General features: G+C 53.0%; 1 protein-coding gene across 1 annotated transcript in view; it reads left to right on the top strand.

The window, feature by feature from the left end:
* The window catches only part of DHX38 (DEAH-box helicase 38), a gene marked incomplete at its 5' end in the record, with an annotated part of 19259 nt that extends 3645 nt beyond the window's left edge, over positions 1-15614 (top strand). The window contains 25 exon segments of the mRNA NM_001133228.1: positions 205-309; positions 1174-1321; positions 1456-1574; positions 1733-1809; positions 2261-2416; positions 2965-3126; positions 3626-3733; positions 4042-4154; positions 5620-5757; positions 6148-6334; positions 6491-6676; positions 7031-7171; positions 7569-7679; positions 7774-7890; positions 8059-8166; positions 8545-8657; positions 9997-10205; positions 10302-10456; positions 10886-11041; positions 11132-11266; positions 11461-11586; positions 12076-12171; positions 13618-13739; positions 15117-15233; positions 15321-15614. Of these exon segments, the coding sequence (NP_001126700.1) occupies positions 205-309; positions 1174-1321; positions 1456-1574; positions 1733-1809; positions 2261-2416; positions 2965-3126; positions 3626-3733; positions 4042-4154; positions 5620-5757; positions 6148-6334; positions 6491-6676; positions 7031-7171; positions 7569-7679; positions 7774-7890; positions 8059-8166; positions 8545-8657; positions 9997-10205; positions 10302-10456; positions 10886-11041; positions 11132-11266; positions 11461-11586; positions 12076-12171; positions 13618-13739; positions 15117-15201 (3173 nt within the window). The 3' untranslated portion in view covers positions 15202-15233; positions 15321-15614.

Here is a 15614-nt window from a genome sequence, read left to right as displayed (position 1 = left end):
TGTGGGTTTGAAACTTTCTAGGCAGTAACTATTTTTCCCCCTTGGGAGAATGGGCATAGGTGAGTTTCAGGAGTCCACGGATCACATTTGAGCAGTGCAGGTTGCGCCTGTGAGTGAGTGGGCAGCCTGTCCTTTCTCTAGGGTGAAGATGGGTATACCTTAGGATGGGATGCATGTTTTTAAGCTTTGTGTGACTCTTCATAGATGAGCGGGATAGAAGTAGGCACAGCAGCAGATCGGAGCGAGATGGAGGGTCAGAGCGTAGCAGCAGAAGAAATGAACCCGAGAGCCCACGACATCGACCTAAAGGTAGACTCACTGTTTTGGTGGCTTGTGAGGATTCAAGTGTATAAAAGGCGGAGTGAATGACTCTTGTCTTCAGTGAGATTGCTGAGGCATTGAGTCAGAATTCCCGATTGTACCATGAACATATTGGGATAGTTGGTTCTGAGTCAGGTGAGCACAGCTCTGCACTTGGGGTGGATATGGTTCCTGTAAGGTGAGAGGCTGGTTTGCTGAATGGCCAGTTTTCCAAATGGCAGGAAAGAATAGGGAGCTGGAGGTAGAAGAAGTGTTTATTAAAAAGAACTATTTATATCCAAGAGGGGTGTGTTTGTAGAGGTAAAGTAAATATCCCTTAAAATGTTGTCATAAACACAGAATGAAAACTGGACCATTGGCTAGGTGCAGTGGCTCATACCTTTAATCCCAGCATTTTGGGAGGCTGAGGCAGGCAGATTACTTGAGGTCAGGAGTTCGAGACCAGCCTGGCCAACATGGTGAAACCCCATCCCTACTAAAAATACAAAAATTAGCCTGCAGTGGTGGCGGGTACCTATAATCCCAGCTATTCGGGAGGCTGAGGCAGGAGAATCACTTGTACCCGGGAGGCAGAGGTTGCAGTGAGCCAAGATCACACCACTGTACTCCAGCCTGGGCAACAGAGCAAGACTTTGTCTCAAAAAAAAAAAAAAAGGAAAAATATATCCTGGACCATTAAAAATTCAGATATCTTTAAAAACTGTCAAAACCGATCTTAACCATTATAGATATGTGCAAGGTTTAGAAATAGTAAAAGGAGTAAATTTGGGGAATTGACTTTTGGCAACTGGTTCTAGAGCCATGTCGTGGTTAAGTGAGATGTTTCCTGTGGATGTGTCTTTTGTGGCCCAGATGCAGCCACCCCTTCAAGGTCTACCTGGGAGGAAGAGGACAGTTGCTCTGGCTCCTCAAGGCGCTCACAGTGGGAATCGCCCTCCCCGACGCCTTCCTATCGGGATTCTGAGCGGAGCCATCGGCTGTCCACTCGAGATCGAGACAGGTGATGTTCTGGGCAGAGCAGCCCAGTTTTGCTGGGTGGGCGGTAAGGGGCCTCGGCGAGGAGAGCAGATGGCGGCCAGGAGGACATGGCTTAGCTCAGTGACAGTTTTGTGATGCTGGTGCTGCTGTTCCCAGGTCTGTGAGGAGCAAGTACTCGGATGACACGCCTCTGCCAACTCCCTCCTACAAATACAACGAGTGGGCCGATGACAGAAGACACTTGGGGTCCACCCCGCGTCTGTCCAGGGGCCGAGGTGAGGCCTGTGGGGCAGGAGGCAGAAGAGCAGGCTTGCTTGCCCTAGCGAGGATGAGCAGGGGCTGCCCTTCTGGAGCTGCGTGGCCCTGCAGATCTGTCTGGGGCTGCTGGGGACAGGCCAGGGCATGGACTGACCTGCTCCCTGTGCTCCTCCAGGAAGACGCGAGGAGGGCGAAGAAGGAATTTCATTTGACACGGAGGACGAGCGGCAGCAGTGGGAGGATGACCAGAGGGTAAAGCTTTATACCTCTGAGGGGCTGATCGAGGCTGCTGGCCGTCCGTAGATGGGTGACCCTCTAGCAGGACTGGGCTTTGATGAGGGTACACCTGAGCCCTGTTCAGCCCCAACGCCCTGGAGTCTCTTTGCAGAGGCATAGGCGGCACGGTGAACCCTGTCACTCACTGCAGTAGGCTGACCTAACTGTTCTGTTATGTGTTGGTGCCACCATGTGGTAAATCTAAGAAGTGCTGTCGTGATGGGCTGCCCTCCAGTCCTGTGTAGTCTCCCACTGTGGTTCTCCTCCAGATGGCACGTGGCTGCAGGGAGGCCTCTCCTGCACCGCTCACAAGGGTAGCTCCACTGCAGTAGTGACTTCCTACCAAGCGTCCCCTCCTCTGTTGGCCATGTCTCGTGCATAAACTTGATCTGTCCCTCACTCCCTTGCTTTGCCTCCTGCCCTGCAGCAAGCCGATCGGGATTGGTACATGATGGACGAGGGCTATGATGAGTTCCACAACCCTCTGGCCTATTCCTCCGAGGACTACGTGAGGAGGCGGGAGCAGCACCTGCATAAACAGAAGCAGAAGCGCATTTCAGCTCAGCGGAGACAGATCAATGAGGTGAGGCTGCCTGCAGAAGTTGGAGCAGATTCAGAGCTGGAGGTAGAGCACGTGGGGAAGCAGCAGGTTATGCCCAAGTGAGGGCAGCACAGCTTGTCCCCTGATTGCCGAGAAGCCCAGATCCTCTGGAGGTGGAAGAGGAGTGGGTGATGAGCCTTTTAGTAGCTTAAGGAAAGCCCCGGCTCGTACTTCTCTCTTTTGCAGTACTTCCTTGAGGGGAAGTACTGTTGATGGGAACAGGTGCATTGGGACCTGCCTCTGTGGTCTGTGTTCTTTGTGTCTCTGATGTGGGCTAGGGATACTTACCATTTGTGTGTCCATCTAGAGGTTCTGATTTAGATGAAAGGTGCTGGTGCTTGGAACGAAGTCCTGCAGGTGATTTGGGATCAGCACCTCTTCTGTCTTTGGAGCTGTGGGTAGAGGCCTGTGACATCTTTGCAGCTACCAGTGGCCTTCTGTCAGGACTTGATGTGTGGACTTACCTTGTAACCTTTCAGGACGACCTTTGGGGTGGAAATTTGAGTGTGGCTCCCATTGTGTCCTCACAGGATAACGAGCGCTGGGAGACAAACCGCATGCTCACCAGTGGGGTGGTCCATCGGCTGGAGGTGGATGAGGACTTTGAAGAGGACAACGCAGCCAAGGTGCATCTGATGGTGCACAATCTGGTGCCTCCCTTTCTGGATGGGCGCATTGTCTTCACCAAGCAGGTGAGGCTCCTCTGTGGCCAGGGACAAGACAGCTCAGCTCAGAGAGACCTGATGTGGGCCAGGTGCAGTGGCTCATGCCTGTCATCCCGGCACTTTGGGAGGCTGAGGCGGGTGGATCATTGGATACCAGGAGTTCAAGGCCAGCCTGGGCAATATAGTGAAACCCCGTCTCAAAAGTACAAAAATTAGCCAGGCGTGGTGGCAGGCACCTGTAGTTTCAGCTACCTGGGAGGCTGAGGCAGGAGAGTTGCTTGAACCTGGGAGGCAGAACCTGCAGTGAGCAGAGGTCACACCACTGCACTCCAGTCTGGGCAACAGAGCAAGACTCTGTCTCAAAAAAAAAAAAAAAAAAAAAAAAGCCTGATGTGGAGACAGAAAGAAGGGAGAAAATAGCCCTGCACCATGAGAGGGTAGCAGTCCCTTTCACAAGTAGGACTCTCATGAAAATGGCCTTCTTGCTGATTTTAATGGGCATTGCTCTTTCTCCCCACTGCTGCAGCCGGAGCCGGTGATTCCAGTGAAGGACGCCACTTCTGACCTGGCCATCATTGCTCGGAAAGGCAGCCAAACAGTGCGGAAGCATAGGGAGCAGAAGGAGCGCAAGAAGGTTGGTTTCTTGTCACCGTGTTTGAGAAGTTTATATGTATTTTTTTCTTATTTCTTCTTTTCAAAAGTCTTATTAGGCCCACAGATAGAAGGTAGGAGTCCCCTCTATCAAGTCCTTAGTCCCGACAGCTGCGGGGCCTGGTGTTGGGAGAGCTGGGGGCTTGAGGATTGGAATGTGTGGCTTGGTGCCACCAGCACTCTGGAGGAGTTTACCACCTGTGGGGTGAAGCCTGCTCTCCCCTGGGATTGATTTTCCATTGCCCACAGTCATGTGGCAGGATGGAGCAGACTGACCTTTTTCCTTTTCAGGCTCAGCACAAACACTGGGAACTGGCTGGGACCAAACTGGGAGATATAATGGGCGTCAAGAAGGAGGAAGAGCCAGATAAAGCTGTGACGGAGGATGGGAAGGTGGACTACAGGTGGGCAGCCTCTGCCAGCAGCAGATCAGCCTTGCTCCAAAGATGGGGGGCCCATGGGGGCAGTCGCAGCAGAACCCATCGACTTTGTGGCTCCTGAGTGGGAGACTCTTAGGATACCTCTCTGCATCTTCCGCTGTCTCCGGTCCCTTCCTCCTGGTCTCTTCACTGTCTTCCACTTTTCCTATATGTGATTCCTGCTCCCCCCACTGCTTCCTCTGGTGCTGGTGTTGTGAGAGGAAGGAGGCCCAGGGAGGTTAAGTAACTTGTCTGAGGTCACCCAGCTCGTCAGTGAGGGAGTTAGGATCAGACCCAGGCCGTCTCACATCAGAGCCACTCTGCTGAAGTGCCTCCCAGGTGTTCAGCGTGGGTAGCTGGGTTTTAGTCCCTTAGATTTCAGTTCACTATGAGAACTATTTTTAAAAGAGGTTCCAAAATAGAAAGGGTTGTCTTATTGGCCAGTGACTTCTCTGTTCATAGAGGCATCTAAGCAGATGCTGAGTTGGGATTCCTGCATTGGGCAGGTGGCTGGACTTATCTGTCCCTCCCTCAAGATCCTCATCCTTCAAATGCCCTCACGTTCTTCTGAATGGTCATCTGAGTTAATAATTCTCTCCACTCCTGTGTGAAATGTCCATATGAGAAGTTGGTACTATTGATCAGCCCTTATTCATCTCTAGTTAACTTAATTCCTTAGGTATTAGTTATTGGGTGACCAGGAGGGACTGGGTGAAATTAGAAATAGGAAGCTCAGCAGAGCACGGGGCAGCAGATCAGACAGGAAGTCTCTGGGGAAGGGGCTGGGGAGGGGCATGTGGACAGTGTGGAGCACTGAACTGGTGTCTTTTTGCCGGGCAGCCTTGAGAAAGTGACAGTGCTCTGCGTCTCAGGTGTGTACATGTGTCAGACATTGAGAGCTTTCAGTAGAGGTTGCAGGTTACTGTTTAGTGGGGCTGTTTTCACAGTTCTTTGAAAACAAAACCATACAGACTGTGCTTTCCTGCTGTCCTGCCAAAAGGAGGGAGGAAGTTTGACCCACGTCGCGTGCTCTGTACCCTTACCTCCTCACAAGGCCTGTGTGGCTATTTTAGCCCTTTAGGTGTTGTGCTGAAATTGCCCAAGGGTATTTTCTACAAGTTAGTGACCTGGGGATTGATTTCCACTCCTCTTCTGCTCACTCTGTTTTGGTTAGAGGGTTTGCTAGCGTGGTGATCTGTGACTCCTCCGATCCGTGTTCAGCTGGCTCTGTTGGACCCTGTGGTGTTGAGTGTCTTGTGGATGATGGATTCTCACGTAGCAGTTTCAGTCCTGAGGCCGATGAGAACCATCTCAGATTCCCTGGCTGCTGTGGTGTCTCAGACTCTTGCCGAAGTCCTCATTCCTGAGCGTAGGAAGGAGGGCAGTAACCCAATCAGGAAGGACAGCATGGAGCACCATGCAGGGTGTTGAGGTTGCTGTGTGTTCCTAGGACAGAGCAGAAGTTTGCAGATCACATGAAGAGAAAGAGCGAAGCCAGCAGTGAATTTGCAAAGAAGAAGTCCATCCTGGAGCAGAGGCAGTACCTGCCCATCTTCGCAGTGCAGCAGGAGCTGCTCACTATTATCAGGTAACTTCACCCGGGGCCCAGGAATCTAGTGTTAAATCAGGGGTGCCCTTGGTCTCCCATGTTTACCCAGGAGCTCTTTTTCTTTTGTGCATTGCACCCAATGGAGAAGGGAAATAATTTTTTCCTCTGACCCCATGCCTGGGGTATACTGCACAAAGTAACGGGATGGCACCATTTTGTTTTAGCTCACCTGTTTAAACCTCACCGTATTCCAGATGTTTCAGGTGGTATCTCAGTAAGAGGCTGTTTTCCCAGTGAAATTCTCCCTTCTAAACCGGCATGCTCCCTGGATAGCTAGTCATGGGGATAGGAGGTAGCGGAGTCTTCGCGGAGGCTGGGCGTTGGCCTTCCACTTCGGCTGATAAGCCCTTTGCCTGCTTGTCCTCGTAGAGACAACAGCATCGTGATCGTGGTTGGGGAGACGGGGAGTGGTAAGACCACTCAGCTGACACAGTACCTGCATGAAGATGGTTACACGGACTATGGGATGATTGGGTGTACCCAGCCCCGGCGTGTAGCTGCCATGTCAGTGGCCAAGAGAGTCAGTGAAGAGATGGGGGGAAACCTTGGCGAGGAGGTGAGTGGGCATGGGGGCTGAGCCGTGTAGTTATTCCCTAGTAGCTTCCACCCATTTTTCTAAAGGGTGTGATCTGCTAAGACTCGGACCCCAGTACGGGGTGTGCTGGTGGTGAGCCAGTGGCCAGGGCATCTGAGCCATCTCTCTGACCTCCAGGTGGGCTATGCCATCCGCTTTGAAGACTGCACTTCAGAGAACACCTTGATCAAATACATGACTGACGGGATCCTGCTCCGAGAGTCCCTCCGGGAAGCCGACCTGGATCACTACAGTGCCATCATCATGGACGAGGCCCACGAGCGCTCCCTCAACACTGACGTGCTCTTCGGGCTGCTCCGGGAGGTGAGGGCTGTGTGGTTTGGTCTCTGTGCGTGTGGGGTGTTGACCAGCGCACCACCAGTAGCTAGTGGGGTGCTCCAGGTGGGCTGAGGGGGTCTCTGGTAGGCCAGAGTTTCCTGAGGCCTCTGGTTGCAGTTCAGACTCGGGTTGTAGTTTATGCTGTTCTTGCTTTGCTGAGGGTGGCTTGGGGTTTTCTGGGCAGTGGCTTCATTGCTTCAGTCTTCAGGATTGGTAAGAATTGAATAGGCCCATTTGTCAGCTTTGGCTTCTGTTTGCTCGGGGGTGGTGCTGATGGGACTGGGGGACAGGAGCCAAGGGTCCCCACCATGGGAGCCTCCGAGCCGCCTCTTCTCTCAGGTAGTGGCTCGGCGCTCAGACCTGAAGCTCATTGTCACATCAGCCACGATGGATGCGGAGAAGTTTGCTGCCTTTTTTGGGAATGTCCCCATCTTCCACATCCCTGGCCGTACCTTCCCTGTTGATATCCTCTTCAGCAAGGTATTGAGGCCACCATGTTATGAACTGACCCTTCCATGCCATGCACTTCTCTGATGAGAAGCCAGCTGGAGGGTGGAGGGTGGGTAGGGGACTGGGTTGGAGATTTCTTGGGGACCATGGGGCAAATGGGGCAGCCTGCAGCTCTGGGACTCAGGGACAAAGGACTCTGCTCTGGGTGAGGTTGTGTTTCATTGTTTCTTTGAGGCTGAAGTACAGGGCCCAGGGAGGCACTGTGCCCTCTTGTAGAGGCCTCGTAGTCAGGCCCATGTGGAGGTGTGGTGACCCTCAAAGTCCATGGCTCCAGCCCAGAGCAGTGCCTGGGCCACAGGGCTCCCAGAGGATGCCTGGCCTGCGCTTCTAGTACCTCCCTCTGACTGTGTCCGCACTGCTGTTGCAGACCCCACAGGAGGATTACGTGGAGGCTGCAGTGAAGCAGTCCTTGCAGGTGCACCTGTCGGGGGCCCCTGGAGACATCCTTATCTTCATGCCTGGCCAAGAGGACATTGAGGTGCGTGCCTTGGTCATGACTGTGATGAGCGGGTGTGTCCTGCATATGAGAGGTTAGGGTTCCAGTGTCTCACAGCTCCTCCCTGGGCTCTCAGGTGACCTCAGACCAGATTGTGGAGCATCTGGAGGAACTGGAGAACGCACCTGCCCTGGCTGTGCTGCCCATCTACTCTCAGCTGCCTTCTGACCTCCAGGCCAAAATCTTCCAGAAGGTGTGACCGCAGGAATGTCCAGGAGTGGCTCCTGGAGTTCCCTAAAGGAAGCGAGAGGGGATGTGACTGTCCTGGCAGGGGGTGGGCTAGGAGGTAGGCTTTTCCCCCTCGTGGAGCTTTTCCTGTCTTGAGGGACTCATTTTTCTCTCCCTGTATGTCCTGCTCTAGGCTCCAGATGGTGTTCGGAAGTGCATCGTTGCCACCAATATTGCCGAGACGTCTCTGACTGTTGACGGCATCATGTTTGTTATCGATTCTGGTTATTGCAAATTAAAGGTAAGAGAAGACACGGGAGGCAGGGCCTGGGTCTTCACCGGAAGCTAACTTAGCTGCGGGGTGGGAAGCCAGGGCCTCGCTCCTGGCCCGGATGTGGGGAGCGCGTGGAAGTGATGGTGGTGGGAGGAGGCTCACACTGACTCACTGTGCTTGGTTCGTTTAACCCTTGTAATACTCGATGAGGTAGAAAATTTAATGGTAGCACTCACAGAGCTGGTGTTTGTGGGGAGGACTTCTTCAGGTGTTCATGAGAACATTTCTAGAGGCTCCTGGCTCTTCCTCTGCCATGTGTAGCAACCAGGGCTTGCCTTTGTCTCAGGCCTCCTTCCACTTTCCCCTCACTCTGTCCTTTGTCAGCTCTTTGCCGTCTCCTCCTAGGTCTTCAACCCCAGGATTGGCATGGATGCTCTGCAGATCTATCCCATTAGCCAGGCCAATGCCAACCAGCGGTCAGGGCGAGCCGGCAGGACGGGCCCAGGTCAGTGTTTCAGGTAGGAGCCCTGTGCTAGCCTGCTTTCCGGGGCAGCGCTGGGGTTGCTGAGCATGGAGCCCGGGCGGGGGCGGGTAGGATGCTGGCGCTAGAGCTGGTCCCCAAGGCTGGAAGCTGCTGGCAGGGCTGCCACTTGTTAGTCCTTTCATCCTATGCTACTGAGTGGAAGGAAGGAGTGGCTTTCCAGGGATCTCTGAGGTCTGAGGCCAAACTACATGGATGTAGGTACACATGCAGGTAATTACAGCCTGCCTCCCTTCAGAGGGTAGGTCTGGACAAATGATGCCATTGGTTCTTTTTTATTTCTATTGTTCTCTTTCCCCGTTTTCTTTCTTTTTTTTTTTTTTCCAATTAGAGACAGAGTCTTGCTCTGTCCCCCAGGCTGGAGTGTGGTGGTGCAATCACAGCTCACTGCAACCTCGATCTCCTGCAGTCCAGTGAGCCTCCCACGGGGCTGAGACAGCAGCAGGCACCACCACACCTGGCTACACGGGGCTGAGACAGCAGCAGGCACCACCACACCTGGCTACACGGGGCTGAGAGAGCAGGCAGGCACCACCACACCTGGCTACACGGGGCTGAGAGAGCAGGCAGGCACCACCACACCTGGCTAATGTGTTCACATTTTGTAGAGATGGGGTCTTGCTATGTTGCCCAGCCTGGTATTGTGAACTCCTGGCTTCAAGCGATTCTCCTGTCTTGGCCTCCCAAACTGTTGGCATTATAGGTGTGAGCCACTCTGCCTGGCTCTCTCCCCCTTTTTTGTTGCAATTAAAAAAAAAAGTAGTGTATTCACTATAGAGCGTTAATGAATATAGAAAAATATCAAGAAAATAAAACCCAGCCATGATTCTAGTCCCAGGCCTATTGGTTCTAGAAATGAAACAGATGGCTGGGCGTGGTGGCTCATGCCTGTAATCCTGGCACTTTGGGAGGCCGAGGCAGGCAGATCATAAGGTCAGGAGTTCGAGACCAGCCTGGCCAATATGGTGAAACCCCATCTCTACTAAAAATACAAAAATCAGCTGGGCGTGGTAGTGGGTGCCTGTAGTCCCAGCTACTCGGGAGGCTGAGGCAGGAGAATCGCTTGAACCCGGGAGGCAGAGGTTGGGCGACAGAGTGAGACTCTGTCTAAAAAAAAAGAAATGAAGCATGTAAGAGGCTCCAGAAGAAGGGCTAAATTGGCAGATTGGAGTTTTGAATAGGTGGAAGTCAGTGATTCACTGAAGTAGTGGGTGGGGAGAAGAAATGAGAATTTCCTCCCTCCCTGTGGGATTTCATCTGTACTGGCTGCTGTGGGGTTTCCTTGTGGTGAGAAGATGGGGTCTTCTCCCCGGCAGGCTCTACACCCAGAGTGCCTACAAGAATGAGCTCCTGACCACCACGGTGCCCGAGATCCAGAGGACCAACCTGGCCAACGTGGTGCTGCTGCTCAAGTCCCTCGGGGTGCAGGACCTGCTGCAGTTCCACTTCATGGACCCGCCCCCGGAGGACAACATGCTCAACTCTATGTATCAGCTCTGGATCCTCGGGGCCCTGGACAACACAGGTGAGGCGGCCCTGGGAACCTCATGGGTGCTGGCACTTGACTTCCTTCTTCTCTCTACTGTCCCGTCAAATATCCGAGTTTGCTCATCTCTCCTAGGTGGTCTGACCTCTACTGGGCGGCTGATGGTGGAGTTCCCGCTGGACCCTGCCCTGTCCAAGATGCTCATCGTGTCCTGTGACATGGGCTGCAGCTCTGAGATCCTGCTCATTGTCTCCATGCTCTCGGTCCCCGCCATCTTCTACAGGCCCAAGGTGGGGCAGCGGCCGGCTCCCCTCTCTCCCCAGAGGGCTCGAGGAAGCGTTGGGGAGGGGAATGGCTTCTCTCTGTATTACTGAAATGGAACAGAGGGCGGAATCAGAGTTTCTGAAGAATGATTTTGCTGTTCTCGGTTAAGCAGGTTGGGGTAGGGGAAAGGAAGGGCTGGGCCAGTGGTTCTCAGGGAATGCTTTGGAAATTTGCAAGAGCATTTTTTATCTTCTAGTATGGTTGCTCTTGAGCCCTCATGTTTTACAGTAGACCTTTTTAAAAATTATTTTAATTTTTCTCAAATTGTCAGGGCAACCTATTGACATGTTTGAAGTTCTTTGTGTGGGTAGGTGGTAGTGTTACAACCTCTGGGATGCGCTCAGTGGGCCTGGACCCCCCTGTACTTAGAGTGAAGGTTCTTTTTCCCTTCCTAGGGTCGAGAGGAGGAGAGTGATCAAATCCGGGAGAAGTTTGCTGTTCCTGAGAGCGATCATTTGACCTACCTGAATGTCTACCTGCAGTGGAAGAACAATAATTACTCCACCATCTGGTGTAACGATCATTTCATCCATGCTAAGGCCATGCGGAAGGTAGGGTGGTGGATGAGCAGGATGTTGGGATGAGGGGAGGGTCGAGAGGGAAGGAGGGCTCCCTCCTGGTGCCTCCATGTCCTGCCCTAGGTCCGGGAGGTGCGAGCTCAACTCAAGGACATCATGGTGCAGCAGCGGATGAGCCTGGCCTCGTGTGGCACTGACTGGGACATCGTCAGGAAGTGCATCTGTGCTGCCTATTTCCACCAAGCAGCCAAGCTCAAGGTGAGCCCAGGAGCCCAATGGGCCCCTCTCAGCCTGATACGCGTATAAGGGCAAAGTTCTTCCTTTCCCCTGGTGTGGTTCTGCAGATCTGGGCTTCCCCCAAAGGCTGTGTCAAGACAGTGTTAAGGGATGGGGTCGCCGCCCAAATGGGTGGTGTTTTCCTGACGTGGCTGCCTGTTGTGTCTCCTCCCTAGGGAATCGGGGAGTATGTGAACATCCGCACTGGGATGCCCTGCCACTTGCACCCCACCAGCTCCCTTTTTGGAATGGGCTACACCCCAGATTACATAGTGTATCACGAGTTGGTCATGACCACCAAGGTGAGTCTTTTCCAAGGTGCTTGCGTAACGCAGGCCCCCTGTCTGGCTGGGCTTTGAAGCCCTTCACTGCCTTCTGGCGTGAGCTTTTAGCCCGGGAGCCTTGAGGCCACGTGCATTGCTCTGCGGGGCGTGTGAGGTTGGTTTTCATTTGGGGACTTGGGGAAGCTCTGCACAGGGTTGACCTCTAGACTGCAGTGACCTCAGCCGCGTGGGCACGATTGTTCCCCACTTGCTGCTTGGGATGAGCAACCCCTCTTGGTGTCATTAGAAGGATTTTCAGAGGGGTTGGGCCTTTTCTCTTAGATACTAGGGGCATTTTCTCAAGTGTGGAGGAGTTTGGATGGGAGTATCTGGGGTTTTTCCTTTCCTTTTTTCAGCCTTGCAGGGCCAGGGATTGGGCCTTTCCCATGTGGCTCCTAATTGTGGAACCACTCTGGGAGGGACATTGGCCCTCCTGTGACCCTCGCCTCCCTGCCCTTCTGCCCGCAGGAGTACATGCAGTGCGTGACCGCTGTGGACGGGGAGTGGCTGGCGGAGCTGGGCCCCATGTTCTATAGCGTGAAACAGGCGGGCAAGTCACGGCAGGTGAGGGTTCTGTGCTCTCCGCGGGGGTGCTGTTTGCCTGTGGGCTCGATGTTCCCTCCGCTTGATATTGAAGACTTGTGGTCAGTCATCTAACCCACTTACTTCTCTCTGCAAACATAAAGGCTGTGATCCAGCAGGCTGGATCTGTCTGATTCCCCACCACCCACTCCAGTTGTTTGGTAGGCTGAGCCTTTAAAAACAAAACCAAAAAACTCATTATTGAAAAGTCCAAATATTCATGAAAGTGGGAAAAACAGTACAACAGGCCACCATGAATTCGTTGCCTTGCCTCTATAATTGTCAACATTTGTTCAATTTCACTATTCCTACCCCACTCCACACACATCCATTTTTTTTTTCTGGAATATTTTAAAGCTTATCTCATATATTATTCATCCATAAATACTTGAGTATGTGTCTCTGACTAAAAGGACTTAAAATTTTAAATATAACCTCTGTGCCGTTATCACTCATAAAAAAATGAATACTTAATGTCACCTAAGTCTCCAGTCCGCATTTGGATTTCTCCATTTATCTCAAAGATAACTTCTTACGATCGATTTGCTTGAATTAGGATCCAGACATTGCAGCTGCTTATGTGTGTTAACTGTTTCATTTTAGAACAGGCTCCACCCCACGCTTTTTTTCATGACATTGATTTATTGGAACAGCCAGGTCATTTGTCCTGTCGAATAGTCCGTATGATGTATTTGCCTCATTGCTTGCTCACAGTGGTGTTTAACCTGTGCCTGTGTTTCGTGCACTTGCTGTAAGCTGGCGATGAGTCCAACCGCTCGATTAGATCCCGGCTGAGCTGCGTGTGGCAGGGATGCCTGCATGTGGCGCTGTGAACCTCCTCTTAGATGCCTTCAGGAGGCGTATGAGGTCTGGTGGCCCCACCTTTGCTGATGGGAGGATGGATGAGGGGCCCCAGTGGTGGCAGCCTGCCTCTTCCCTGATAGGTTTTCACTGCTCCTCCATCTTGAGGTTTTAGTGTCTGTTGATGGCCATCGCCTAGATCCATATTTAGGGTTGCAAAATGGTGCTGGGCTTTGGCTTACCCCTTTTTGTAGCATAATTCTTCCCACACCAGGCTCCCCTGCATCTTATGCCTGTCCGTTCCAGCCAGCAGGTAACATCTTCCCTGTTTTTCTGTGCTTCCTGGCATAGTTGTGAACTTGATTTTTCAAAAAAGAAGGAAATGTAAGTACTTCCTGGATTGAGGGATGACTGAGTTAGGACTGATTGTCCAGTGTCTTGAGTCAGTGAAAAAAGCAGGCCTCAGCTGCAGAAGAGAAGGCGGCTTTGGTACTGAGGCAGGCAGCCATGTGGAGCACTGGCCTGGTGGATGCAGCACCTGGTTTGTGGCAGGGACTTGGGTGCCGACGAGGCCTCCTTCCTTAGTGGTCCCCAGTAGGCTCAGCCAGGTCTGTCCCTCTTCAATAGGAGAACCGTCGTCGGGCCAAAGAGGAAGCCTCTGCCATGGAGGAGGAGATGGCGCTGGCCGAGGAGCAGCTGCGAGCCCGGCGGCAGGAGCAGGAGAAGCGCAGCCCCCTGGGCAGTGTCAGGTGAGCTCTGGCCTTCAGACTCTGGCTGGGGTGGCACCCATCCCAGGAGGCTGCCAGAGACCAGGCCCTGATGCAGGGTCAGGATTTATGGGAAGGTGCATGTGTGAAGGCAAACTGGTGACAGAAGTTGCTTGTGCATTGGGTGGTCACAAGGATGTGTGGGAGGAGTTCCTGACAGCTTTAAAGGAGTGACAGTACACCTGCAACTCCCGGTCATTGGCAGGGATTCAGGGCCTGAGGCGGCCTGGAGTAGCAGGACAGGTGTCACAGCTTTACTCAGAAGCGAGGGGGTTGGAAACCACAGTGCAGTGGTGAGAAGTGCGCCTTGGGCTTCTGTGTCTGTGCTGGTCCCTGGAGTTAGGCCAGACTTGACAGGTCGCAGGCACAGGCCTCCGTGAGACCGCCCTCACTTCAGATACCAGCTGCAGGTGTGGACACCATCCTCACTTCCAGCCAACCCTCTACAAATCTGGGGATCCCTATGGACCCCTGCAGGTTCAGTATTTGCTAGCATGACTTCCAGAACTCCAGAGAGTGCTGTACTTATCATTATAGCTTTATTATACCAAAAAGGTACAAATTAGAACCAGCCAAAAGGAGAGATGCATAGAGCAAGGTCTGGGAGGGTCTCAAATGCAAAGCCTCGTTTGTCCTCAGGACCACGTCCCCCCGTGGCACACTGATGCATGACAGTATGACAGGTTATTGCTAGCCAGGAAGCTCACCTGAACTTCAGTGTCCGGAGTTCTTATCATCGGGGTTCCGTTACTTAGGCATGAATGACTGAATCATTGTCATGTGGTAGAGCTCAGCCTCCAGTCCCCCCTCCTCCCCAGAGGTGAGGCTGATAGCACGTGGCTCAGAGCACCAGTGCTAACCCTGGGGCAGAGAGGCCAGCCTGCCTTGAGTCATGTTGTTGGATAAACTCAAGGGGTTCACCAAGAGTCACCTCATTAGCATAATCTCTCAAACGAGGGCTGAGGGGCCCCCATGAATAGCAGACACTCCAGTCACCTGGGAAATTCCAGGAGTTTACAGTTGCCTCCCAGGCACTGGGGACAAAGGCAGGCTGCTACACAGTTGGAGTGGAGGCAGTGAGGTGGAGGGAAGCTGCTTTTGTAGCTCCCCTAGGGACTGTGGGAGGAGTTGTTAAAATCCGATCTAAAGCGTATCAGAATGAGTGAGCTTCCTTGATTACGTCGCCAGTCGAACATGGGGACGGCAGGGGAGTGAGAATGTGCCGGGGAGGAGATCCCTCGGCCCCAGAGCTCCCTACCACGGGTTAGGAACAGTAAGTCCTGGGGCTCTGCATCCTCCTGCCCTCCCTGCTGGGGGTGAGGGCACGGTGTTTCCTGATCTTTCCTGCTGCGTCTCCAGGTCTATGAAGATCTACACTCCAGGCCGGAAAGAGCAAGGGGAGCCCATGACCCCTCGCCGCACGCCAGCCCGCTTTGGTCTGTGAGCTGAGGCTGTCCCCAGAGAGGATGGCAGCAGGTATTGGGTCCTGAGCCAGATGGCGGGAGCCCTGAGGCTGCCGACAAAGCCCTTTCATCTGAGGACTTTCATCTGTGCATATCACAGCCCCCCAGGGCAGTTCCTGCTGGACCAGACTCTGTGGCAGGAGGTGGAGTTCTTCCATGCAGGAGCGCGGCATGGCGGGAGCCGGGCTGCAGAGTATCCGAGATGCTGCCGGGGCAGCGGGAGGTGGCTGGACCCATCGCATCTAAAACTGGCCCAGGACACTTGGTGTATGTGTGACTTGGCTGTGGCTATGTCTTTTTTAATCCTTGTGTAAAGCAGCAAAAAAGACCTAAAGGGAATTGTAATTTGGTTATAATTCAGGATTTGGAAATAAATTTATTATTTGTAAAACAT

Source organism: Pongo abelii, chromosome 18 (genome assembly GCF_028885655.2).
Source record: "Pongo abelii isolate AG06213 chromosome 18, NHGRI_mPonAbe1-v2.0_pri, whole genome shotgun sequence".
Lineage (NCBI taxonomy): Eukaryota > Metazoa > Chordata > Mammalia > Primates > Hominidae > Pongo > Pongo abelii.
Note: the sequence above shows the minus strand (reverse complement) of the source record. Positions and strands in the feature narration are given on the sequence as shown.